At 39.5% G+C, this 27,845-nt stretch overlaps 1 protein-coding gene across 1 annotated transcript in view; it reads left to right on the top strand.

Moving 5' to 3' along the window:
- Positions 1-27,845, top strand: part of KYNU (kynureninase) — a 53,385-nt gene that overhangs the window by 3,104 nt on the left and 22,436 nt on the right. Inside the window, exons 2-9 of the mRNA XM_027749016.2 lie at positions 2,295-2,415; positions 9,126-9,208; positions 14,891-14,952; positions 16,317-16,388; positions 17,929-18,003; positions 19,340-19,486; positions 25,576-25,674; positions 26,445-26,518. Of these exons, the coding sequence (XP_027604817.2) occupies positions 2,295-2,415; positions 9,126-9,208; positions 14,891-14,952; positions 16,317-16,388; positions 17,929-18,003; positions 19,340-19,486; positions 25,576-25,674; positions 26,445-26,518 (733 nt within the window). The remainder of the gene's footprint in view (positions 1-2,294; positions 2,416-9,125; positions 9,209-14,890; positions 14,953-16,316; positions 16,389-17,928; positions 18,004-19,339; positions 19,487-25,575; positions 25,675-26,444; positions 26,519-27,845) is intronic.

Below are 27,845 nucleotides of genomic sequence, written 5' to 3' on the forward strand. Positions count from 1 at the left end.
TTTTTTTGGAGGGCTTGTGAGGGGGGTCCAGGCAGATGTGAAGGGGGTAATCTTTTATCCTTCAACAAGGGACAGATCTCAGATATGTATAAGCAGGTTTAGTCCTTCCTCTCTATTTGATAAAAACATTGAAATTTTCCCTTTTGCTTGGACTGAATTGTTCTGACAATAAACTTGCTTTTTCTTTTAGGTTTAAAAGGTATAGAATTGCATTTTTAATGTGGACAAATGGGTATAATTACCATGCAAAATAATTTTTGCACGAATCTGAGTAGGTGTGCAAATGTGTATTTAATTAATTTTAATGTAAGTGTGTTTTTTAATTCAGGCTTCTCTGAGAACACATTTTAATAATTATTTCTTGTTTGCTTTGCCTTTATTTCCTCAGTGGTGTTTATTTGCTGTTTGAATATTTCAATCTATATTGCATATCAACTGCAGCTCCTCCAGAAATAAAAAGGATGAATACTTTGAGAAGTAAGGGTAGAGTAATTTGGGAAAAGTCAAGTGCTAATTTTAGGAAAACAAATGTAGTATTGTAAAGAATATTACTGTGACTGTGGAAGTGTTGGAGCACAAAGGTGTGCTGGTCAGAAGAGGGGGAAATAAACAGCTTTTTGTCAAAAGGAAAAAAGTATTGCCGGATAAGGAGTTGATAAAATGCCAAAAAAAGTATATTCAAAGTAACAGGTAGAAAAATACTTTTTTTTCTAAAAGTAGAGAAAATACACTTTATGAAAAAGGTAATGTCATCTCTCTCCAACAGTGAACAAGAGGTGTTTTTATTTAGTAAGGACTGTGGTGCAAGGAAAGCTGGTTTGCTTGTAATTCCTTACCTGTTTTACTGCTTGGTCAGAGCATAAGGAGCGTTAGTGAGATTGAGCTCCAAATTCTTGAGCAAAAATCCTCCTCTCTAATCCCAATGGGACAGTGTTATTGTGTTTCTTGATAGGAAAAGAACTGTTAATAGAATCAATTTGGGAGCATGGATAATGTTTGTGCCTCTCTGTTTCCATTCATATTAGAATGGAGATGAAAAACAGACATAGTATCTGTAAAACAGATTAGGATGAAACTGCTCTCTGACTTATGCTGTTTAAAAGCTTCTAAAGCTTTAATTAAGAAATTACCTAAGTTGTCTATACTCCTGAAAAATGTGTTTCTGGTGAAGTTCAATGAAGTTGGGAACTGTTAGTGCAAAAGGTAGTGAGAGACCTTTTCCAGACTATTTTCCCACAGCCCTTTGAAAATTTTCCATGACTAAATTGCAATTTTATGCTCATTTTTAGTATGTATCTTAATAAATTCATATCTTTATTCTGAGATCTAATATAATCTATTTTGGTAAATATAATTCTAATGTATATTTACCAAAATTACATGTAATATTAGCTTTTGGGGAGTTGTAAGTATAGGTATAGACAAATGTAAATTACTACTTCTAGAAGGTCACCATCACTTGTCCCTCCAAGAATCTCTACCATGAGAAATAATAGAAAAAGGCTTGTGTTTGGATTGATAGATGATGACACAGGGTAATTAGATTGTTCAGAACCTCACTACAGCTATTATTTATAAATTTCTACCTCCTTGCTTTTCTCCTAATCATTGAAAGGATTTGTCAACATAGATTTCCTCCTCCTCCTCAGACGATGACATGAAGTGCAGCCCACAGTATATGCTGACAAGACAAGAACTTTTGAGACAGCCTTAAAATGTTCTGTGCAATGACTACATTTTTCTAAATAGAGATTTAGTCGTACAGGGAGAACTTACATGAAAGACACAGATTTACCTAGTCTTAACTTTTATTAAATGCATGATTCAAGCAGCTTCACGACTCAGAGAAGGCATATACTGATGGTGGAAGAAAAGTGGATAGCCTGGTTGGGAAAATGCTGCCTCTTTTCTCACCTGTGGTTACAGACTTGATAAAATTAGTGCCAGTGGTTGCTTCTAGAGAAGCTCTCTTCAGAGAGCTGGGGATTTGGTGATGCTTGAACTCACATTAGCTCCAAGAATTGTAGGAAGACAAGGTGAATAACTGCTTACAAATTGCCCACTGTCCTCCTCCTTGGAGGCTTTGCAGGGTCGAATGATGCTGAGTGATGCTCTGGGAGGGAGGTCAGGAGGTAGCACCTCTATCTGAGTGTGGGGACCACGATGTCCCAGGGAGATGAAGGGAGAGAGCTCTGGGTGGTGGCACATGTGTGCTTGGGGGTGTTTGTACACATGTGCTGACCCTCCTGCGCTCACCCCCACGTACCTGTTGTTTCTGTGGTTTCCCTCCACAGCTGATCTGAGCCTGGTGAATGGAGAAGAGAGCTGTGTGTACTTTGCTGGGAATTCTCTTGGGCTCCAGCCGAGAAAGGTTAAAACTTACTTGGACGAAGAACTGGACAAGTGGGCTCGAACGTGAGTACACTGTGGGATATGGGAGATGCTAACCTGTGCTCCAGGTGAGCCATTTATTTTGGGATCTTCCCTGGAAGTGCTTGAATTGTAGAATAGTGTGTTAAAAGCACTACAGTCCAGGAGTAAAACATACTCAGTGTTTCCCTGGCATTATTTACGTCTCTTTTAAAGGTATGAGCAGTAAAACAGGCCAAGAGACCCTTCCAGCTGTGATGACCCATGCTGTGCATTGTGGCTCTGATTTGGCTCATCCAAAAGCTTTTATAAACAGTGTTTATACACAAGGCACACAAACCCATTTGTTTTTTGTTCCTTGCTGGTGAATGTGGTTGGGTTCCAGACCCTGTGATTTTTCTAATTAGTGTTTTTAACTGTGTGTGATTCACCCTGCAGGCCTTGCAATGGGCAGTTCCCCTTGAAATAGCACTGAGCACAGGTGATGCTGCTGCCAGCACTGGCAGGTTTTTGGCTCTTCTTAAACCAGGTCTCTGCTTGACAAGTTCATTTTATTTAGAAGGAAACATTCCTGTCTTCTCAATAGCATCTCAGCAAGGAGCTGAGAGTGGATTGCCACAAGCTCTGCTGAATGAACCTGACGTAAGAGAGGCAGGAGGACAAAAGAAGGACACATTGCACGAAAAGAATATTATCATCATAAAAAATGGGAAAATTTTAATATGTATAGGGGAAAGAAAAAGTTTTTTTATTATTTATTTTACTTTTATTAATATTATGCTCTGTTTTCATTGAGACTCTGTGCTTTGAGGTATCCAGCACCTGCCTGAGCAGCTGGACCAGGGATAAGTAAGGAAAAGGATAAGTAAAAACCAGGGAACTGAAGGTGGGAAAGGAAAATAACATCCAGACGAATAAGTGAGGTGGGAGAGAGATGAACTCTTTTATAGGGTGCAGGATATCAGTGGAACAGATGTGATTTCATGGTGAGAGGGCTGAGGAAATATGGAGAGGCAGAAGAGGAAAAATGAATGCTGCTAACTGGGCAGCCCTGTTTCGGTAGGAACGGTCTAGATGGAGGCTTCACAATGGAAATGGGAAAAATCTGTAGCTGCTCTTTCACTTGCTAATATATGAATGCTGTGAGTTCATACATATGGTTTACTGTTTCCTATTTATCACTTGTATTCTTATAAGTGAGAAGTTGAGAATGAACGGGAATGACTGTGAACTTTGGGAAGTGTTTGTTCCTGCTGGTTATTCAGTCAGCACAGTGATGCAGTTTCTCCAGTGGTTTAGAAAAATTGCAACCCTGTCCATTTCTGTACTGTTCATCCTACTTTATCAGGAAAACAGCTGAGCTCCTTCAAAAGGTAGAAGTCAGATAGCACTCTTATCTGTTAGAGTGATGCACTGGGAGTGCAAACACATTTCAGCTCCTCCACTGTATCTTTTCACTGGCTCACTTCTATTCTTATGTTTGTCTTTGCTGCAGTGAAGGATGGGTTTTTCCTCAGTAACTATAAAAAAAACCACAAGAAAAAGGTAGGCAGCATGTTCAGATCAAAAGTGCATTCAGTAACTGTATCCAGGGGGGAAATATGGCTGAACATGATTTTGAGCCCTTGGAAGTGAGGGAGCAAAACTAGAAAGACTTTTTGCCAAAAATACAGCTTGGCTCCAAAAAACCTTACCCAGAATAAATCAGAAAGTTTAAAACCAAATAAATAAGCCCCTAAAGAATCAAACAAAACCAACAAAAATAAAAACCAAACCCGAATTAAAATCAATCAAAAACCCCTAGAATAAAATCCTGCTAGTTGCAGATGCACTTAAAGCAGCTGAGAAAGTCAGAGTAGAGATAACTTTGAAGAGAGCAGTGTATGCTTAAAGAAGCTGTTGGGTAGGATGGTGTTCTGGGAGCTGCAAAGGAACAGGTGGTTGGAGGTACAGAAACAGGTAGTTTTATTCCAACCACCAAGGACAGCTTAGCAAAATCCAGTCTAAGGTGGAAGCTGTTCCCATCTGGATCCTGTTCTGTGGCTGGTGTGTTGGCAGTGTTGGCAGTGGCTTGGATAAATAAGTAGAGAGAATCTAAGCAATGGCATGCAAATTAGGCACATCCATCAAGTCAGCAATGGTATAGATTCTGGCCTTCTTATAAATTGGTTTATCGCATTTTCTGTTTGTTGTGTCTTGGGACCCATCTCAAATAGCTACGAGTCTATTTAAATGGTTTTCACTGCTTATAGGTAATGGCAAGAGTGAAAGGGAAGATTTACCCAGCAGTGGTGGTCAAGGGCAGGGAAGCTCAGAGCTTTATCTCCTTGTGGTGATGGCAACTCTTTAGAGCAAAGCTGGGGGAGAAAGAGGCTTTTTCATGCTTTTCTTGTTGTGTTCCTTCTCAGTGCTGAGTCCCTTTCATCCACCTCCAAGTTAAGTGGTGAGTTATGGATTTTTTCCCTTAGATTACCTCCCACACACCTTCTCTGGTTTTGTGTTCTTCCTCTCCGTGTTCCTCAGTCCTTTTTTTTTTTTAATGCTAACGTGTAAACACTACAAATCCAAGCCACTGGCATTCTCAGTATGCATTTAAAAAGAGCCTTTTAGACTTCATCTTTCTGTTATGATTTCAGCTAAATCCAAGACTTATTGAATAAGAGGCATAAAGGGATGAGGAATTATTGTGCTTAGCCTAGAGTAGCCAATAACCCAATATTTTGAAATCTAAAAGTCCAAACTTAAAGGGACTTGTTTGGTTAGAGAAAGGCCAAGAGGCGCTTTTCAGCATTTTCCCTTTGCCCTGCCAGAACTGGTTAAGTAACTAAATATTCTATAGAATCATTATTGTATGTGAACATACTCAGTGCAGCAGGAAACGTCTCTCACGTCCGAGTAACTCATTAAAGTGGAACTATTAAAAGAGAAGGGAGCTTGCTGTAGCCAGTTGTTATGCTCTTGTGAAGGGCTGGCAGGGCAACTGGGGAGTGGAGAACCTGCTGTATGGAAGTCTCGAGGATTAGAGTTGTTAAATTGAGCAAAATTAAGACTGAAAGGAAAAAAATATTGTTCTCTGTGGGTGTATCAATGGGTAACTGTAGGGGGAAAATGGGACCACTTATGTGAAATAGCATTCTGGCACAGCAAATGTAAGCTAGGAATTAATAAATTGAGGCTAGAAGTAAAACGTGTTTATATACACACACTTCTAAGCACTGAAACAGGCTGGCAACAGGCTTCTGACATGAATATAGTAGATTAACAGCCTCCTAGTCTGTGGAAGGTTTTATAATATAACACCTGCAGTAGCAAAGATTCTTTTCAGTGAGTCAAAAGGTATCTTTGGTTCTATGTGGTGAACTAATCCTGCAAGAGGCAACAGCCCTGCAAAGAGCAGTGCAGCTTGGAGGGGCTTGGGCATGTCCTGTGTGACAGACCCACCTCTCCTGCCATTCTCAGGAGTCATCCCAGCCCTGTGCCTTTCAGCAGGTTGTTTGTTAGACCTGCCTGTTATAATGCCCTGGGTTTTTAGCTTTGCCTTTTATTTACTGATCAATACAGTTCTTTTTCTTTTTGGCTGTTTCTTTGCTTGAAACCATGGTCCAACTTCAGAGTCTGTACTGGCTCATTAAATACCTTGCATCACTTTTGGCAAAGAAGCAAGAAAGAAATTTGCACTTGAACAAGATTTGGATGAGCACAGAAGATTCCTGAAGCTGGCAATTAATTTAAATCCCTTTTCTCACTGCCTTTGAAACCCTGGGATCATCTCGGAAAATGTGTTTCCAACTCCCCTAGTGAGCTTTAAATCACCCAGACCTCGGCGAATAAAACGTGGCTTTGTGATTTCCTGCCAAATTGAAAATAAAATGGTAACCAACTAAAAATTAATTTGGACTACGAGAAACTCTCACAGTAGTTGAAGAAATAGGCTGTTTGTGTGATGCTTTATGAATTGATGGGCAACGTTTTGTATTCATTAATTTGGGTACCTTGATTTAAATCTCTCTTCCAACCAAGGGTGCAGTGGGAAAAAGAAAAGGGATAAAGGCTCTCCATGTCTGAGGGGAATGCCAGAAACACAGCACTTGTGTCCTTAAAGATTATTACCCCCAGTGCCTACCAGAGCTGAGAGAGGGGTGGCATAATATACAGAGATATAAATTCTCTGAGGCAGAGCATAGAATTTTACAACCTAAGTGTAATAGGATGTATTGTGCCATCAGCAAAGTCTACAGAGTTTCATGTGATTAAAATAAAAAAAGGGTCCAAGAATATGCCTTTAACTACCATTTTAATGGCAATAACTTTTATCTCTTGTCATTTATATTGGCCATCAAGAGGGAGGCAAGCTGTAAGCTGTGCAGTAATAATAATAATAATATGAATAATAATAAATGCTGCCTCTCCCCTCTTTCAATATAGTTAAATGTCCATGTTTTCCTCTCAAAATAAAGTATTCTCATGCCCAAAATCTCATATCTGTTCTCATGATAACTTGGAAATTTATTCTGAAGTTTTGTTAGTCCTGTGTGCTGATAGAGAGAACTTTCATCAGTAAATTCCCATTAGGAGGACACTAATGGCTATAAAATCAGAGAAAGCTAATGAAAGAGAATCCCATAGGTAGTTAGGACTTATTTTTCCCATCTTATTAAGTTCACTATCCTCTTTCAAAAATACAGATTCCCCTTGGGCTAGGAGCCACTGAAAATCTTTGGGGGTTTTACTTTAACAGTCTCTATTATCCTAAAGTCCCTTGATCACTATATTACGCCGAAGAATAAGAAGGGAAATTACCAATAAATGTCTTGCTGTTTGTGAAACACATAACACTGTCTTCAGGGAAGGCAGCTGCATTATGGTCTGATAGAAGGGAGGGAATTTTAGCACTAGTCCTGCCCCTTACTGCATTTTCTCCCCTACCCACCCACTGCCTTTATTCCTCATCTATGAAATGTTCTTGTAAATGAGAGCTGTTTCACACTGCCCGCTCTCTGCTGTCAAGGTCTCATCAGAGAGCAATTCTAAAATGGAGAAAAGCAGTGAGCTGGTGTACCATGACGTTATCCAAATTGGGGATCAGGGTGCTCCTTGGCATCTGTGGAGGACTGGTCTTGTCAAACCTAGGGATGTTATTTTATCTCTAAGAGATGTTCCACTGTACCTGTGCCCTTCTTCGTCTGTTGACCTAACCTAATCCGAAAGTAGATGGTATTTTGCAAGGATGACAGGCTTGAAGTGGTTAATACAACTGTGCTTTTGCAGCAGTTCTATTCTCTAGGATTGTAGGGTTTTTTGAAATATCCCTAGGAGGTGTGAATTAGACCCAAGTCAATCAGAAGGGGTCTGACTGTAAAACACCCAGGTAATTTGTGTGGGAGACAGAATTAAATTCTCCCTGAGAAGGGAAAGTATGAGGTGGATAGCAAAAAGCAATCTTTTAAATAGCCTTGAGGGTGGGGTAGTGTCTCATGCACCCTCCTTTCTCGTGTCTTAATCTTCCAGCTGTCCTCTCATGATTTTATGTGAACGTTGTGGGCCTGTTCTTCTTCAAAAGGTTCATTTTTTTTCTTTTTTTCCTGACATCAAAGCTTTTAGGGCCTTTTTTTCCTCTCTACCCAGCTTCCTACTGGCTTTGTCCCTATTTTGAAACAGCTTTATAGTCAGCCTTATGCAGCCTGGTGTTTCTGACTCCACAAGTACCCCGTGGTGCTCAGCAAATATGAAAATCATCCAATGTGAGATGGGAGCCCAGAGCAATGTTCCCCTGGATTAGCACCATTATTACTTTCCTCAATCTACCTCCATTTGCATTTAAATCTCTACTCTACACCCTGCATGTTTAAGAAACTTGGCAACTTTTTATTTATATATGCATGGTAGCTGCCTTAGAAGTTTTCTTCTCTGTCATAATTGAAGGAAAAATTAGTTCAGAGCATATAATCCAGGACTGAATGTACATATCTGTCACTCCAGAGTAGTGAGGCACTTGGGTTTAAGGTGATCATGTGATCCCCTGTAGACAAGAGCAGTTTGCAATATAAAGTTTTTAAATACACTTTGTCAACCCCAAAAACTTTATGCCCTCTCAGATCTGGAACAATTTGTCAGGGAGAAGAGAAGCAGTAAAAATTAGCAAGCAGCTCAGCTGGGGCAGGTGCTGCCCTGCACAAACACGAAGTACCTGCTGGTTTATGCAGGAGGGTGAGCTCAGGCAGGAGATGCAGGAGGATGGAAATTGTTTCTGACAAGAAATATTTCTGTCTGGGAGCAAGGCAGTATTCAAGTCTATCACCCTCTGCACCATACAATGTTCAGCTAGAAATGCAGGTGGGGTAACACTGTGAGTGATCTCTGCTCCCTGTGCAGTTGATGTGAGCCTGGGTTAGCAGGTGCTGTCCCACACTGAGATGCCCTTTCCCAGCATGCCTGCTTCCAGAGGCTTCTGGTACCCATGCAGCCACTTCCAGAGGGCTTGTGAAAAAGCTACCATCTTTAATGCTGAGGAATTTTAAAGGAACTTTTTGGGTCAAAATAAATAGTTTTTAAGCAACTGAGAACCTGTCAGAAACCAACAAATGAATTGCATTTGCTACAAGCTTTTATGGCATGAGAAAAGTTATCAGCTTAGGCAAGTCTCTTTCTCTTCCTCTCCCCTCCTCCAAATGTGGGGTCTCCAAACCAGATGTGTTTCTTAGGACTGATCCAAAGGGAACAGCTCCTGTTTTCATCCTTTCTCTCTTCCTTTTCAGAGGTGTTCATGGTCATTTCAATGGCCGGCGCCCGTGGGCTTTGGCAGACGAGTGCATCCTGGACCTGATGGCTCAGCTGGTTGGTAGGTGTGAACTGCAGGGGAAAATCTTTCTCCAGAAATAATAATTAAAAAAAAAAATTGGTTTCTTTGGGGACTGAAAATCCCGAAACTCTGTAAGCAGAATTGAGTTCCTTTAATTCTTTTGTTTTAAAGTAGTTTTTCTGAGTGTGGACTAACACTTTTTTAAGACTGGAGTGATTTAATAGATGAATGTATGTGATAATATATGAGCATATGCATATCATGAAACTAATTGCAGCAAAGGGTTTCTTGGAGCGTCATAAACCACTTGGACTAACACGTGAAGCCCTTTTAAAGGGCACTTGGTGTTACAAATTCTCAGTCATTCTCCTAAAAGTAAAATGATGAACTTTCCCCTTTGAAAAATTATTTCTATCTGACATTTTCTGCTTTTCCTCCTCTTCCTACCACTAAGTCCAGCCTCATATTTGAGAACTGCTTATGTCAATGAAGCAGATAATTGAGGCAGGACTTGTATTGATGAGTTTCCATTACCCTGCTGTACCCCTGGATGGGCCTGCAGTGCTGGAGGACCTTGGCAGTGAGTGCTTCTGGTTATTGAGAGGTTGAGAAGGAGCTCTGGAGACTTCTCCTGGTGAATTTGCCAGCTATGAAAGCAGTTGGCTGAGTCCAAATGCAAATTTCCTCTATCGTGTCTAACTCTGTGTAGTTGAAATGATTTTTCATTGGGATTTCCTTCAGTTGTTGCTGTCACAAGGGGAAAGAGAAATTATCTTGGCAGGGTCTTTTTCTCCCCCACTCTCATAGCTGTAGTCAAGGCCAGGTTAGTAGATTTTAGATAGATTTGGCCCATATTTCAGTTCAGGTGTTGAAGGCAACTGTCAATAGTGACTGTCAGAACTGAATTGTCAGGCATTCATTTGTGCCATCACTAAGGAAAAATATTACAATTAAGTTGGCCTACTCTGTGGTGGATATTGTATCGTGATTTCTCCATGTAGACAAGTGTTCAATGAGAAAATTATGGTTTTTCTCCTTCAAGAAAAGCAAATGGGGTCAGAACAATTGAAAACAGAGACATTAAAGAATGTTTCATGACAAGTTTATTTATATATTAATAAATAAAATCACTTCTTGAATACTTTATGAAGTTTCCAAATAGCTAAAATACTGGGTATTATTACTGGAGCAGAACAAATGCAATAAATTATTGTTGTAGTTGGTCTATCCATGATGTAAGCACTAAGATAACCTAAATATGAGTGTGTTTACACTGGGCATCATTGGGCTATGCAGAAAAATCCCTTTTGTAGAATGATATAAAAAACCCCAAAATGCAGATTGGGGTTCTGAGTTTGTAGGTTGCTACTGTTGTACCTGGTATTGCTCAGGAGGTTAAGAAATTACTTTTCTTACTTTCATCACATTCAAGGACAAGCTCTGCACCTTCATTCATTAAATATCATAGAACAGAAATATGTGAGGATATAAAGGGGTGGAGTGCATTGAAATGTAGGGATTTCTCTAGTATGACCCATTCCTCTTGGCCCCTGGATATTCTTGTTCTGGTACGGTGTAACTGGGAAGTTGTGGGCAGGTGGGGAAATGTGACTGGGATTTTGCAATTGGAAACTTTGATTTTCTGAAGCTGGAGGGTGGAGAATTTCTCTTATGTCCTGTGAAAGTGGGAGAGTAGTCACACTACCTACTTCCATGCACCTAAATTAGTAAAGCAACAAGGTAAGACCATTGATGCTCTTCAGACAATCATGGGAGAGACAGACAAGATCCCCCAAAGGGCAGCTGGAGACACCTGAATTATCGTCTCTCTCTGCATCACCTTCTGTGAACGTTTTCCACTGCTTTGTTTGCAAAACTTGGACCCCTGTGTGGTCCCTGCAGGGTGTTGGGGCAGGCTGAGCCCCAACCTCCTGCCACTGCTGGTGCCAGGGTCCATTTGGCCTCAGCTGTAGGTTAAGAGTCACTGCAGAAAGCAGGGAGTCAGGCTGAGACCCTTTTTCCCTCAACCATCTGTCTTGCAGAGGCTGCCAGCTGTGTTTCTATTTTAATATTTGTTTAACTAAAAGATGCATTCTAGGTCTAAGGAGAGGAAAATGAGAGCTTTACTTAAATTTCATCTAATTGTTTGTCCATCTCCTTATTTTCCTTTTCTTTTCCAAGCTCCATATGACATTGATGTTTTATTTCACAGTGGCCAAACCACACTGAACTTATTACAATTTTCTTCATTGTAAACGAATATTTAAAAATATTCTATAAAAATTTTGACTGACCGACTTTTTGTTTTTAAATTTCTTTCCTGGGAACTGTTTTGTTGTTTTCCTCAGAAGTACATGGAATGTTAACATTATCAGCTTAGATTTTGTTCTCCAGGATTTTTGGGACTTTGTTTAATTGAACTATAAAATCTGTTTTGGGCTTAAATCTGGCCCTCAAATTTATGTTCAGGGTTTTATTTAGATAATATCCCCATAGCTTTTTTAAAGATTTAGGTGAGTGATGCTTGGAATGCAAATGAATTAATAATTCCCGAATAATGGATGCATTGTAATAAATTCTGATATATAAAATTGTAGGTAATAGTGAAGTGGCTGAGACAATAAATGTAGGAAAAAATGTTAAGGTAAAATGCTCTTTTCCAACGTGGTATTTTGTAGAATCACAGAACAGTTTGGGTTGGAGGGGATCTTAAAAATCATCTAGTTCCAATCCCCCAATTTATGTTTAAGTGCTGTTTTCCTACAAGGTGTAATCTTGATTATGTATGAGTTGAGTGAACTCTGAATTTCCTTTTTTAGTGAATTTAATTTAAGAATAATAACAGAATTTTACCATGTTTTATACTCAGTATTGAATATATTATGGAGGAGGGGGAAGAATTGTCATTTCTCACTCTAAGCAGCAGTAAGAAGTAAAACCATTTGGTGAGATTTATTCAGGAATGGACCAAAGACTGTAAAACACCTTTGCCTGTTTAATGGTTTATAGTGCTTGAACACCTTGCTTATTAAATGCAGTCACATTTTCTTGTTCAATGAAAGTTACAGTAGTAAATACATTGTGAAATGAAGAGTCAAGGTCAATGGAGGCCAAAGCTCTTTTTCTGTGCTCACACCGAGTGGCACAACGCAATGAAGGCAATCTCTGCTTCTCCTACTAGACTTTATTAAAACATTACAACCTTGGCAGGATCACCTTCTGATGGAACAAGATTAACTGTATGGCTGCTGCTGCACGATGTGCTCGGGCAGGTCTCTGTTGAGGGAAGACTGAATGCTGAGCAGATTTGCAGTGACTTTGAGTGATAAGAATTATTCGAAATAACCAAAATGTTTTCTAAATTGGGGCCCTTAGCCTTTTTCCAATCATTTTACAAAATGCTTTCTACTTACTCCATTGAGGATCAGCCTTCCACAGCAGTCAGAGAGGAGAAGGATGGCAGTGTCTGCCTAACACAATCATAATTGTCTCTGAAGCTGTACTTTGCAAATGCTGCTTCCTTTTATTAAAGAGGAGATTTATCACGCAGAACATACAGGTTTTAGCCTGTCTTGGAGATATGGTATAAAGTTAGGAAATAAGGAAAGCAAACATAATTTTGTCTCCCGTGTGCCGGGTCTTTGAATATTCTAATAGGTTAATTGGATCATAGGAAGGTTGTTTTCTGAAACGCAGTGCAGGTTATAAAGGATAACAGTTTTCCAATGACACGGATGAGGTTTGTTTTGTGGGCATGAAATTCAATAATGGAAAGCTTTTAATAAATATATAATTTACGGAAGACCAAGACTTACATGACAAATGTAGTGTCATATTTAATTTGGGATGGTAGCATGCAGCTAAAAGGGATCTACACATTAACCATTTGTTCTATAGGGAAGCAGTACAGCAGGTAGAGGATTGCTTGTGCAGAATTTGCTGGGAAAGCCACAGATTTCATGGAAGGAGCAGAGGGAGAAATAAGAACAATACCATTTCCTGATGCTGTCTCTTTTTTCAGCCTCAAGAGTTCCATAGAAATATTAAGACTGCAAATAATACTGTTTTGAGCTGCAATCACTCTGTCTAGCTGTCTTCTGTATCTGCAAGAGAACAGCCACAAGGTGACCTCTTCCAGCAGCATGGATCCTGCAGATGCAATGCTATCAGAGGGAAGAAAAGAAAGCAAAGGAGAGGAGTTTAAGTGAGGAAAAGAGCTTATTTTTGCCTATGAAGAACTAGTCCTTTATATATTTCTTTACAAAATAAATATATATTTCTTTGTGGTGTCTGAGGGAGGGAACTTATTCACAACATCTCTTTTTCCTCATGGCTCATCCCTGCACAGATCCTCCAGAGTCCCTGACAACTATTACCAAAGCTTTCTGTCCAAAACTTGGAGATTTCAGCAGCACATAGAAAGGCCCTTGAACACCTCAATGAGGATGGTTCTTGGCTGCTCTTGTGCTGGCAGAAGCTGAGGCCTGCTAGGGAAGGATTTATTAACACTTCTTAACTATAGATTTCCGTGTTCTTTGTATTTGCTTGTATCGAGGTCAGCCCATGGTTATACCTTTTTGCTACATTGGCAAAGTGTGAACCTAAACTCTGTGGGATATGGTTAGAGTGTCTCTCTGCTTCTCCTGCCTTTTCCCTGTGTTATTTTTCATCTTGTACACCCTCAACAGCATGGACAGGAGAAACCTAGGACTCACCTCTCCATTTTTTGTGGAGCTCCCCTTACCCTTTTTACCCCAATATCAGGTTTTATGTCCCCTTCATTGATCTCCAGTGTGGCTCCTGTCCTCCCTGCCTGCTTACACTTGTCTTCATCCCTCTCTGTCCACAACCTCTCCCCACCTCTGGTGAACTCCACATCTGGGTGATGTTTAGGGCAAGGTGCACGAGCCTATGTCCCAGCTGAAGAAAACTCGAAACACGGATTTGTCTCAAGGGTGAATTACTTCTTTTCAACAACAGACATCAGGTGAACCAGAAAGAAACAGGAATTAATTTTCTCCATATCTCAGTGGCTCCCTGACCAACACACAGTCTCTTGACTCGCCTGAAGTTTTTCACCAGGGCTTGATAAGCACTGGAGAATTTTTTACTATATACTTTGTAATAACAATTAGTTGTTATTCCATTAGTTCTAGCTGTTACTAGTCTCCTGGGAGTGATGTAGATATGGCTTGTAGTGACGCCATTGCATTAATAATGGTCTGTTATATTCAATGGATCAATTTTACCTGGTTTTTTTTTATTGGGAATGAGATTTAGCTTGACATTACAGTAACCACTTACCATAGGTGATTATCTCAATATGTTTTCTCACTTGTGTTACGTATGAACTTCTGACGAAAATAAACCTTCAAGTCTCGCTTTACGTACAGACTTCTGACCTGATTAGTCTGAGGTATTCATGATAATAAATCCACCAGTGCTTTGCTGGGAAGTGGAAATACTTCATTGTTTGTTGTTTTCTGTGACTGACCTGAAAAAATAAATATTTTCCTGCCAGTGTAGTGTAGTGAGTCAGACAAGAAATCTTTTTACTTCACTCTGATGACACCTCAAACATTCATTTCCTTTCTAGTCTTTTAGAGAGACTTCGACTGAACACATACTTTTGCTTTCTCACCACCTGTACTGGATTTTTCTGAAATTTTCAAGAAAACCTCCAAGCAGTATTTTTTATGTTTTATCTTCTTATTATTTCAGGGGCCCAAAGACACGAAGTAGCCCTAATGAATGGGCTGACTGTTAACTTGCACCTCCTGATGGTATGTCTTTATGATGTATATTTGATGTTTTGTTGACAAGTATTTTTCTCCTTTCTTTGTGTATGTAAGCAAAGTGCTTTCTGAAGACCTCACAGAGACAGACCTGGGTGACAGACTAACTTCTTTTAAGCCTTGGGAGTTGTATCTTGAATAATGTATGTGCAAGACCTGGCCTCACTCAATACTAAGCAGAAAAGCTGGACAGAAAAATATTTTCAAGGACTTTGGATGGGAAGTTTGAGCTGTTCTCACGTGTGTTGTATGTCAGTCACCAAAAGAGACCTTATTATTTCAGGAACATTTACAAGTAATTTTTCAGATTTCAATTTCACACCAAATTTCGAAGTTCAGGAAACGAGAGCTCAACTGTGAGCAAGACAAAGCTGTAATTTCAGCCAAACTTTTAAACAAAAGATAGTAGAGTTAAGCTGTTTTATATATACCTAAATTTTGATAGAGTATTTTGATTTGTATTACATAGTGGCTATAAGTGTGTCTTATTTATGCTCAGGTACCTCTGTGGCTACATAAAGCCTGTCTCTGGTTCTCTAGTATTTCCAAAGATTTGGTTCAACTGAGTGTAGATGTGAAGCTTTGTTTTGAGTGATTCACACAAAAAGTTTTATCCTTTGAATCTGTTCCTCTGTGAAATGTCTCTGACCTTTGTTAAGTTAAGATGGCAGGGTGGGGGTAAGTACAAACCAACTCACTTGGCTACTCTACCCTGAATCAGGTGCAGCAAAGTCAGACCTGTCCCAAATTTCTTGAGTACACAGTCCATGCAGAGCTTTGTGTAACCCAAACTTGAGCTGGAGGACTTGTGAGTCTCCTACTAATCCTCTTGGCATGGTGGCCAGCCCAGCTTGCCTTCACATGAGGAACTAAGAAGGAAAGACCATCCTGAAGGTGCTTTGGAGAAGGCAAAGGTCTTTGCAGAAGGCTTAGTCCTTTGGTCAGAGTTGTTTCAGAGTGAGGGATGATTCAGTGATTAATATTTTAGTGCAGGAATGAAAATCCAGTTCTTTTTCACTGTTTGCTATCGGCTGCTGCTTTTGCTTCCTGGATGGAGCTGGATAAAATCCCAGCTTCCCTGGCTGTAGTCAAAGCTTTACTGTTGATTCCTGTTAAGTGCAAGTTTTCGCTGCTGGATTTTTGTGGCCTTTGTTATAGATACATGAAATACAGTATTATAACACTTTCCTACTTTGATAAATGTTATATGGACAAAAAAATATTTGTAATTTCTGGGGGATTCTCTGTAGTCTACATGAAAGTAAAGCAGTCTTTATTAAGTCATATGCTGAGAGCATCTCTCTTATCTCTGCTTAGATACATTTCAACATAATTTTTTTCTTCCTTAACAGCTATCTTTCTTTAAGCCTACTCCAAGACGCTATAAAATTCTTCTAGAAGCAAGAGCTTTTCCCTCTGACCATGTAAGAAATTAATAATTCACCATATTTGTATTATTAATCATATTTTTCCAAAGAATATCAGTAGTATGATTTGAATATTTATTAGCTCATCTTGTCCAAGTAACATTACAATAAAAAAATCTGTCAGAAGCCTTTGAGCTCAGCATATTTTACAGATCGTAGCTTTATTCCTTCTGTTCAAATAAAAAGTGCTACAAGAGGAAAAGATTGAATGGGTGCATTGATTTATTAGTCTTTTTAAAGACATTGAGCAAACTACTGGCCTAAATCAACTAAAGTTGTAAATGTTTTATTAATTCTTGTTGCTGTTTTACTTTATGAAACCAAATCAATACAAACTCACAACATTAACACTTATATATCCCCAGACAGAGATGGAAATGTTTGTTCTTAGCACTTTAGATTACTAGTTCAAACATCATTTGTCTGCTATAAAATAGGAGACAATAGCCCGTGCATGAGAGCTTGCAGCAAATTAATCTTTGGGTTTGTGGCCCACTGCTACTTTATCATCAACGCCATCTACTCGTGGAAATTGATAACGAATTTGATCTCTAAGGTGTGATAAAAATGGCTCGAGCTACTAATGGGTTTATTTGTAGCAAACATGGTGGCACAGATGTATAAACCTCAAATTGCTTCTATTCTAAGTAATGTTTATATTAATCCCACATTTGTTCCAGGCACACTTGTGTGCTTGGACTCCATCTTCCTAAATTTCTACAGCAGTTCAGTAATAATCTCTGCAACTGCCACTGCTTCAGCTCCTGTTGTGAAATTTTAAACTACTTCCTACCGTTATTTGATGATTGTTATTTGATCACCAGAATCGTTATTGATAAAATTGGCAGATAGGATTTTCAAAATATTATGAGAGTTTAAAGCTCTTATTTCCTGCCAGCTGTGCAGCAAATAGAAGAGGTGAGAATAGCACAGAACCATATGTATGTGCTGGCCAAACCTCATTTGTGTTGGCAGCAGGGCATTGTGACAGCTTGGGATTGAGCGTGTATGACCAAGAAAAGTGGGTACCCAGGGCTCTACAGAAGTGATGCTCAGTCTTCTCCTTGGCTGTTATCCATGAAAGCTTGGCTTTCTGGCAAAGAAAAAAGTAAAGCACATCCTCCATCACATTATAGAACCACAGTTGGTTTAGGTTGGAAGAGACCTTAAAGATCACCTCGTTCCAACCCTCCAAACATGGGCAGGGATGACACCCACTAGATCAGGCTGCTCAGGGCCCCATCTCCACCCTCATTCTGCTCCATGAACTTATCCTGTAGGATTTAGGCTTTGACTTCTCACTCAAAAGTCCTTGCAGTCTTATATGAATTAAATTTGTGTCTTTTTTAATCCAAAGGAAATCCGCAAACTTTTCAGTGAAGTTGGATTATGCTTTCAAAGCATTACTTTCAGTGAAAGGCAAGGCATCTGAATTCCTGTTTGAAGTTCTGATGTGTTTGTCCTTTTTTTTTTTTTTTCCTTTTAGTTGTATATCATGTATTTGTGTTAATGTTGTCTGTGTGGAATTCTCTTCCAGTATGCTGCTGAGTCCCAACTTCGACTGCGCGGGCTGGATGTGGAGAAAAGCATGATCCTGCTGCAGCCACGGCAGGTTGGTGAGGAGTATGTCAGTTCTGCTTGCTGTCACTAAGGGCAGGAACATATTTCATGGGAAAGTAGGGCATATATTCTCAAATATTGTAGTGTCTGCCTGCAGAAGTTATAATTTGTATTAAAACTCTTTAGGTAAAATTTATGAATCGTGTGGTCTGTTTCGGGGTATATTTTTTGACATTAAACCCCGTTTAATAATTGCTGATTCAATAGTTAATATTCCTGGAACAACAACAAAAAAAACGTTATTTTCCCTATTTTTCCTGTTTGCAAAAACCGACAGCACACTGAGTCACCTGCAAAATATAGTAACTCTTTGAGAAAGCCCATTGTCCTCTGAATGTCCTAAGGTAAGAGATTGCCATAACACGAGCAACACTGTCTGTATCAGCACAGACTGAGAGAAAGGTCTGCTCTGAGTAATATGCAATTCAGATTAATTTGAAAGGCTGCCTCGCTTCACTTCTGCAGCATTAAGAACTTTGTCACCTAACTATAAACCGAGGGTGACCTTTTGCTTCTGAGATCTGAGTCATCTTGTGAGTAAAGAGCCCTCTCCTGAATGCTTGATAGATTTGCAGAGATTGTTGAGATGATAACAGTCCCTTGCAATTCAACCATCTTGCCCAAACTCTTTTCAGTAACAAGTCTAATTTAATTCTAGGTTTTCACTGCCTAATTGATCCCTAGGTGGTGGTATGTTTTACAAGATCCCTTGCTAGGAAGACAGGAGGAGGATGGGGCAGTAATTTTCCTATAAAGAATCAAAAATGAGGTGGTTTTTTTTTCCTTTTGGTTGAAATTTTTCTATATTTAATGACCATAGGTTTGGGGATTTTTGTGCTTTTGATGATGTGAGACATTGTTTTTGAAACATAAATATGGCAGGTTTATAATAGCTTCCTGTGGGATACCAAGTTTATTAAAAAAGTACAGAGTGAAAGTGATAGACAACTTTCAAGTCTTGTGGGTGTCACAAATTTCAAATGCCACTTAAAAATCATTAGATATTCTGTTTGCACCAGGAATTTTTTGTTGTAAATTAAAACTGTCAGAAATATTAGAAAGTATAAAGCATGTTAGAGCATGAATTGAATAGACTTTTTATAACTGGCACCTTCAAGACTCATTTGCTAATGATTTTTTTTGAGGTTACTTGCTCATAGGCTACTTCATAGCACTACCTTTGTACATCATTACCATGCTAAGGATTTGCTTTTGATCTCCTTATGCAAGCAGCGTGGCTCATGGTAAAATATAGATTATGAAATAAGGACTGACAGTTTCATTACTGCCAGAGTTGATGTAAAATGTGTGCTTTAACTTTGTTTTAGGGGGAGGAGACCTTGAGGACTGAAGATATCCTTGCTGTAATTGAGAAGGAAGGGGACTCTATTGCTGTCATTATGTTCAGTGGGGTTCAGTACTACACAGGACAGTTGTTTGACATCCCTAGAATAACAAAGGCTGGCCAAAAAAAGGTAGGACTGCTCCAGATTCATCCTCTTAACACCACTTTTAGATCAATTTTCTGTGTGATATATTTTTAATTTCTACTATTTTTTGGTAACAAAACATGGAATTTTGTGTGACTGGTAAAATGTAAAAGCATTGTGTGCCTTTATCCTTTGGAGGCTGTGTGCTGCATGAAGAAACAGCAGTTAGAGCAATCTTGCAGGTGAGTCTTAACCTATATGGAAAGATAATTCATGACTATTAACTTATACCTGGCTTTTCTTGAAGGATGGAGTATCAAAAGTTTCAGTGCAGAAGGAGGAGGAAGTAATCACAGCTGTAATCTCTCTATAAAAGTTAGTTTGTGTTAGATTTCTGCTTTATTTGGCAGACTTTCATGATTTTCCTCCTTTCCCACTGCCATGTTATGGCAGTTTCTGCCCCCAGTGGGTAGGGAGGTGAATTCCCCATGGAACCAGTACTGCTCAGACTAGGCTGATGAGTTTTCAGGAGACAGGCACAATGTGGAGCACATCAACATCACAAGATGACTGTTTTTTAGTGAGGATTCAGCCTTTGGAGCTTGCGGGCTCTGTGGTCATAGCTGTAAAACTCTTTAAGCATCTCGATTGCCTTAGGAATCCAGGAAAAAATAGTTTTTAATTAAGTGACGTTATCAACAGGAGGTGACCAGACTTTCCATAGTGGCAGCCTTTTACTGAATGCACCTTATATCACACAAGATTAAATCACTCAAGGGTAAACTTATTCAGTATCCCTGGATTTTTGGCAAACCAGCTAACCCTTTATATTTGATGGTTTAACTCTCTGGAGAGGTTCCTGGCTCACAACAGGCTATACATCTTCTGCTGCTGTAGGTTTGGCAGTGGAAATTTTTCTGGAGGTCGGGGCATAAGTTATGCTGCTGGAAAGTGATGGTAAGGTCCCCCCTGGGAGAGCAGAGCAGGTGTGAGAGCTAGTGCATGGCCCATGGGATATAAAAAGGGAATGTTCTCACAGAGCAGCACCTGGCAACAAAATTGGTGCTAAAAACAGTACAAAACAAAACCAACTTCTGAAGTGGATGTAGAAAACCAAGGGAAAAAAGAAATGGGGGGAGTCAGCTGCGGGGGGAAATGATGTTGTGTATTAGCTCTAAAAGCAACACCGTTATGGTGCTTTCTTGGAGGGTCTTCCAGCACTTTGCTGACCACAAATAATCATAAAACTATGCTGAAATGTCAGAAAGGGAAGACAGGTTATTAACAGGATGATGCCACCCACTGCTCTACTCTCTCACACTCCTGGTGGCAGAAAAGCTTTCATTCAGCCACCAACACCTACGTGCCTTCAGTGCTGCTTCCCTGAAATCTGCTCCGTGATGTGTCTGAAAGGTGTCTGACAGAGAGAAATCTTTCTTCTCTTCTATAAACATGAACGACCTGGGAATAGCCTATCATTTCACCACCTCCCTAAAAATGCTCTCTGGACTGTGGGATGTGGGCTTGGATGAGTGGAAGTGATGTGGTTTCACTGAAAGCTATAAACTACCCTGAAGTGGTTGAGAACCTGTGTCCTGGGGAAGAGTGGTCACTGATAGTTTATTACATAGAGTAAAAATGGATTTGATTTTTATGATATCTGAGGAGATAACCAGGAATTCGTGGATAGAGATTAAAATTTCTATAAGGCAGTGCAAATAAAAATATTAACTCAGGGGTATGTGCTTCCACACGGATACACACAAAACCACTGCACACTTTATACAGAGACTGCATCATGTTACTGAAGAGAACAATTTCTGACAGATGTTCATCATTCCAGCAGGCACAGGTAAATGTCAAAGGCCTGTTTCCACCTGCATGCCTGTTAGGGGTGCTATAAGTAGACCTGAATCTCTTCCTCCAAGATTTTTCAAAAGTGGGGGGACCCTAACGGATTTAATTACCAGTCTCTTTGTGGTTCGAGTGTGTAGGACTGGGATATCCAGGTAGATACATGGCTTAAAATGTCGTTAGTATATTGAAAAAGCAAAACTAATTCAACCTGAAGAACTGTTTGAGTACCCTTAAGGCTTGGAAAACGTGAGCCAGCCCTGTTTTTAATTCCCTCCTGTCAGATACGCTCAGCTCATTGTCCTTATGGATTCTGCCCTGGGGTTAAGTAATTGTTTATATGTTTATACAAACCCACTATGTAACAGACTCTTATACCACACTTAAACGTCTGCATATGGTAAATATTTACTTGAATAGCCACAGAATGAGCAATTCATGAAGAGTTTCTCTCTTAATATTGGTAAGAGCTATTCCTGCCCCCTGCTGCTTCTCTTAATCTCAGAACTTCTGGTTATCAAAAAACCCCAAATGGGGGATCTTCAAAAACAATTGTCTCCTCTCCCCTTTCCCCAGGTCAGAGCTGATGTTTGGAGCTGCTGTTGGATTAGAGGAGAATGAAACCAACTTCTAAAGCAGAGTAATTAGCATCTATGTATCTATAAGTTTAATTGGACTTAAAGACTACATGTCCTTCAAGAGCTTCTGGATCCGATGAAAAGAGTATTGTCTTATACATATTAGCACAGAAAGACTGGAAGTCCTTTTAAAATATATTTTGAAAGAAGATAAGGCTGAAAAGCCATGTTTAGAGCAAAAATGCAAGGTTCTCCTTCCCAGTGGTGAAGGGTGGTGAATGACCCTGTGCTCCTGAACAGAAAATAGGTTGGGGAGAGCTGACAAGCAAACGACTCAGAAGGCGAAAATACAAGGTGACAATGTCATTCCAGAAAAAGAGAGGGAAAAAAATCACTTGTCAGACAGTATATTAGAGAGAAAAATCCTACACAGATGGTCTTAATAATTCTTTTAATGTACAGCTGAAATAAAATCCCGCAGTGTTGTACCCTATCAGGTCTTGGAGAGAGATTTGAGCTGCGAGCTCTGGAGGTCTGGAAAATGTCCTAGGATTCTTGAGGTCAATCATTTATGAATTAAGTTACTGATTTCCTTTTACATTTTTTAAGCCAATTTCCTAAGTTCTCTACGTACATTAAGATTCCTCCCAGAGTGAAAGCTCTGCACATAGACAGCTTCATTAAGTCATTAAATATTAAATGAACTAAATTAAGCTTGAAAAATTACCTCAGGCTATTTTTCCATCTAAGGTCTCTCAGATAAATCAAAATTACTACATATTGTGCAAGAGACTCATCAGCAGGCTGAGGAGGATGTAACAGTTTTCCTTGTTTCATACTTTTGAGCTTGCTTTAGAGGATGGAGGGGGCTGAGTCGTTTTCTTCTTCTGCAAGTTAAGAAATGGCTGACTTTTAGGAGACTCTACCTTTCAAATACAATTTTCATTTCATAAGTTATATTGTACTTTCCACTGACTCTCTACCGTTATGTAAAATATTTTAATCTCTTGAGTTCCCAGTAGGAAGAGCTTTAAGATCCTTCATCTTCATTTCTTTTCCCGTCTCTCTTTCTAAATGTCCCAGCTTTGCCGGTGTGAAGCTGTCATTTCTCTCCCTCTCTCCAAATGTCATTGTCCATGCTGAGTTGTTACCTGCTGGTTATCAGCAGCTACCCAGACACTTTGCAGAAATGACTTTTAGATGTTGGAACGGAGCGGAAGAGGCAGGGGAGAGCACACGTCCTCTCCCTCGCCCGGAGCAGATGGAGAGCTCTGTTTTTCCCCCAGTCTGGGGAAGCGCTGTTCCCACGCAGTCCTGGTTCTGCGTGGCTTGTGCAGGGAGAGCTGTTTCAGTTTGTTTTACTTTTTCCCTGCGATCTGTGTGGCTAAACATTTGCTGTTTGTGTGACTCAAGTGCCAGACACCTCCCTGGGAAAAACAAACCAGCACAACCCGTCTTGCAGACGAGGACTCGAACAAACTGGTGCGAGTGGGTGTTTCTGAGACGATGCAGGAAACCTGCCAGCTCCGAACCCAGATTTTCGGGCTGTGCCTCAATACTGAGTTAGAAAGTGCCCAATAGGATTTGCCAGCTAATTTCAAAACACTGGGAAGCAGTTAGAGGAGTTCAGGAGGATGACCCATGGGTGGTATGTCTGTGGGCCCCCTGTTTGAGGGCTACGAGCCCATGGTGTGGGTTCAAGCTGATCTATTCCAGCCAGTGTCAGTGACCAAGACATTTTGAACATATCAAGGTTACAGGTATAGATATGGCTGTGGAGCATCTTTATACTACCATGACTGCAAGGCCATCCAAACTACCACTGTCCTAAAGCATCTTGTCTTACCTCCCGTTTATGACTTACTGACAGGGAAAAGACAACTGATTTTGGCATATGACTTAGAGAATCAAATTTCTTATAGGTTTTTTCTTTGTGAGCAACTTCCATTGTTTTGTCTGTTTTGATTTTGTTATTGTACTGCCAGGCACACACATTCTGAAAGGCTCTCATCCTATTGTGTTATTCCTGGTTTCCACCAATGAATCTGTCATAGAATTCCACAAGTTTGTGTGGGATGTATGTAGAAAGGGACACCTGTAAAGGTCTAAATCCAGTCAGCTGAAGTTCTGAAGTTAATGCCTTAAAACCCTGTGAAAACCTTCTCCTTCACTGGCAATTGGCTTTAGTTTGCTGTAGCTTATTTCTCTGACGCCAGTTTTTCCCTGAATGAGAGCATTCCTATGGGAATTCAATGTGCTTCAGCCTCTCTACCTTAGCTTCACCATTTCAGTTGATCTGTTTTAACTCAGTTCTGCATGTCCCTATGAAGTCAAGCCACCACAGTTATTTATTGGGACTCTTATTCCCATGTTTAGATCATGCAAGTGCTATGGCAGTGAGTTTTCTTCCCATTGCTTTGCAGCAACTTCTTAAGCTGATAACTCCACCAAAGCCTCCATTAGAATTAATGTGTCACACCTTTTTAAAATGCTGCTTCATTCAAATTGTTATCTAGTTTATACAGAAGATTAAATATACCAAAGTACTGTTTAAATAATTTAGCTAAGGCTCTCTCCATGCAAGAAACAGCAGGAGATTCTTAAAAAAAAACCTTTTGTTTTATTATTGGATGCTGATTTTTCTGAAGCCTGTGCTCTCACTCCTATTCCTACCCCGCTGCTTGCAAGCAAGCTGTTTGTGTTTTAAAAGCAAAATGCAAAATAGCATTTAATTCGTAGTCCAGGAACAAAAAAAGCAGTTTTATTTCTCTGCACTTAAATAGCAAACCTTGGAAGAACTTTTTAGTTTAAAAATGCTGCCATCCAGTGGTTATTTCGTGTGTAAAACCTGCTTTTTTGGTCTAGGCGTCTCTGGTCCTTAGATTCCTTTTTTCCCTTTCTTTCCCTGTGCAAATTGTGGCGATGGGAAATACACCACTTTTCACAGAGGAATGGCAGAATTCTTCTTCTGAGGGACAAGTAAAAACGTCTTTAAAGATCACTATGTTGCATAAGATTCTATCTCACCCATTTGGATTCCCAAAGAGCAAAATACTTCTAGTTTAAATATCAGTGAGACCTTCAGTAAAAGTATATGGTGGAATGTAATTGTTCGTGAGTAACTGGCATCATTATGTACTTTACTACTTTGTTTCTGCATGTTGTGCCATAAAACAGGTTGTATTTATGCATTTGTTCTGAATACTTATTTCAAATGTTTCCACTTTATTGCATGATCAACATCTTAGGAATCTAAACCATATCTAGTAATAACTCAAAGCAGATGGGTCTTGGTAGATTCATCATAGAAGGGTTTGGGTTTGAAGGACCTTGAAGATCATCTATTTCCAACCTCTCTGCCATGGGCAGGGACACCTTCCACTAGACCAGATTGCTCCAAGCTCTGTTCAGCCTGTCCTTAGACACTTCCAGGGATGGGGCAGCCACAGCCTTTCTGGGCAACCTGTGCCAGGACCTCACCATCCTCACAGCCAAGAATTTCTAATGTCTAATCTAAGTCTCTCTTTTTTTAGTTTAACTCCATTTCTACTTGTCCTATCCCTACCTGACTTTTTACAAATAGTCACTAGATATCATGCCTATGGAGAGAGCAAGTAAAGCTCTACAGGTGTTTTTTTTCAAAATAACTTCATGGTGATGATTATCTTAGCAAGTAGTATAATAATCATCTCTTTCCTGCAGGGATGCCTTGTTGGATTTGACCTGGCTCACAGTGTTGGGAATGTAGAGCTTCATCTGCATGACTGGGGAGTAGATTTTGCCTGCTGGTGCTCCTACAAGGTAAAATAGATTCATTGTTGGAGACTATTTTCCATAATGTCACTTATATCATGGGTCAGCAAACAGGTCAGATGAATAAGAACTGCACCTGAACTGTTGATCAAGACTTGACTGAACCTTTGAACCAGCCACAGTGAGGAGATGGACACTGATTTTAGTGGTGGCTTTGTTATGAGAGGTTCCAAAAACTAACAGTGGCAATGACCTACAAGGTCTTGTGAATGTGAGGTGGATGCTGGTGGTGGTTAAATATCTGCTCTGAAGCACATTCTACCCTGTGGTCACAGGATCAGAGGCTCTTCTCTTATTTCTCACACTGAGAAGGTCTCCCAGCTACAGGGATTTATGAAGTGGTCCCTAGATAAGATACTATTCTTACCCAAAGTTAAATAATTTTGATCACAGAACAAGGTATTTTTAATTCCTTTGACTTCTGTTGAGATTAAGAATCAACAGATATAGACAGAGGGATTGTTTGATGACTTTTCTATATGTATCATGAAATGGAATTGTTTCAGCTGTACTTCAATTTTCTAGCCTGTTAGACTTCAATTATTGTACCTAAGCCAAGAAAGATATTTTAAAATCTAACCTGAAAACATATATCTGCTTTTATCTACATCAGCACTTTGTGACAAACGCTAAGATCTCCAGTTAGAAACCTCTAGAAATGTTAAAATTGGTCTGTTTTGTAGAGCTGAGTGAGGGAAGAAAGGTGATATTTTACAGATAATGAGCACGACATGTACATGTTGATTTATTCTTTGCAGTATTTAAATTCTGGAGCAGGAGGCCTCGCTGGTGCCTACATTCATGAAAAGCATTCCAAGAGTGTTAAACCAACGTGAGTATTTTTCTACACCCAAATAAAAGTCCTGTGAAGTTCAAAGGAGAAAATGTCTTCCCTTTGAATCGAGATCCAAAAGTGAAATTGTGTAGATAACTAGTCCTAGAATATGGGCATGTGCATCTATGTATATATTTACAGAAACAGAAAAAATTCCTGTTGCAAAAAAAAAAAATATCATTGGGCTAAAATTTTTTACTGATTTATTACATCAGTGAAAAGGGCATTTAGTCAAATTGTTTATATGTCTTTGTTACTTCAAATGGGTTATTGTATATTAATTTTAGTAAATTTTGAAATTGGTAATGCACATGCTCACATCTTAAGTGCCTTTCCTTCTTGAAGTCTGCTATCAGTTCTAAACTAAGTAGAATCATAAAAGAGGGTGTTGATAATATTAAAAACAAGTAACCTAAATCATGTCTATGAGGCTGTTTAATGTAAAGAGAATATTTAACATCTTCCTTTAAAAATGGATTTTTAAAAAATCCTCGAAGTCTCTGGTTGGTGAACAAAATCAAAGACAATTTCGACTCTGTGCCTAATAACTCTTTAGTACTGGCACGTTTTCATTAAAATTATATCCACTGGCAAAGCTAGGAAGTATTACACGGAGATCTGTGTTCTCAAAGACTGTATAATCCATGGAAAGCTGAGCTATCAACTGAGGTTAGCTGCATTAAAAAAATACCCGTTATTTAAACCACTATATTACTATATTCTATGTACCTATATTAAGAACAGTAGGATTAATACTTTCAATGCACTGACAAATGTAAACATTTCTGGCTGTAATACTTGGAGAAATTGCTTGCACTTCCTTTTATTTTAGCTTGAAGAAGGCAAACTAAATCAGGTTTCAGAGACAAATAATATTATAATAAGCAGCTTCGCTGCACTGTGCTCGTTTCAGACTGTCTAGACTCTCAGGAGATAACAAAATAACACTGATAAGTTTTTCTCAGTCACCCATAGCAGAAAACTCATTAGGATGACATACGACCTGTTGTGAGCTGATTCGATCCTTATATGTGAACGCTGGCAAAATATTCCGGATATCTGGATATTTCTTCTGAAAGTTTTATGCTTCCCTGTTAGTTGGGTGCATGCATTGTTCCCATGGCCCCACCTGGTTCTGTGGTTCCCATGGATCCTGGTTTTGGGGAACTGGGAAGATGATGAATAGTTGAAAAAAAATGTGAAAAATTGCAGAATAGCAAAAGGGCAAATGAATAAAATATCAAGGACTTTGAGTCTTTTTTCCTCCTTGATGAAATTTTGAAACTTCTGTGAGGGCACTGGCTTCGTATTGTAGGTAAGAGTT

Source organism: Pipra filicauda, unplaced genomic scaffold (assembly GCF_003945595.2).
Source record: "Pipra filicauda isolate LSUMZ 115617 unplaced genomic scaffold, ASM394559v2 scaffold47_size6085603_pilon, whole genome shotgun sequence".
NCBI lineage: Eukaryota > Metazoa > Chordata > Aves > Passeriformes > Pipridae > Pipra > Pipra filicauda.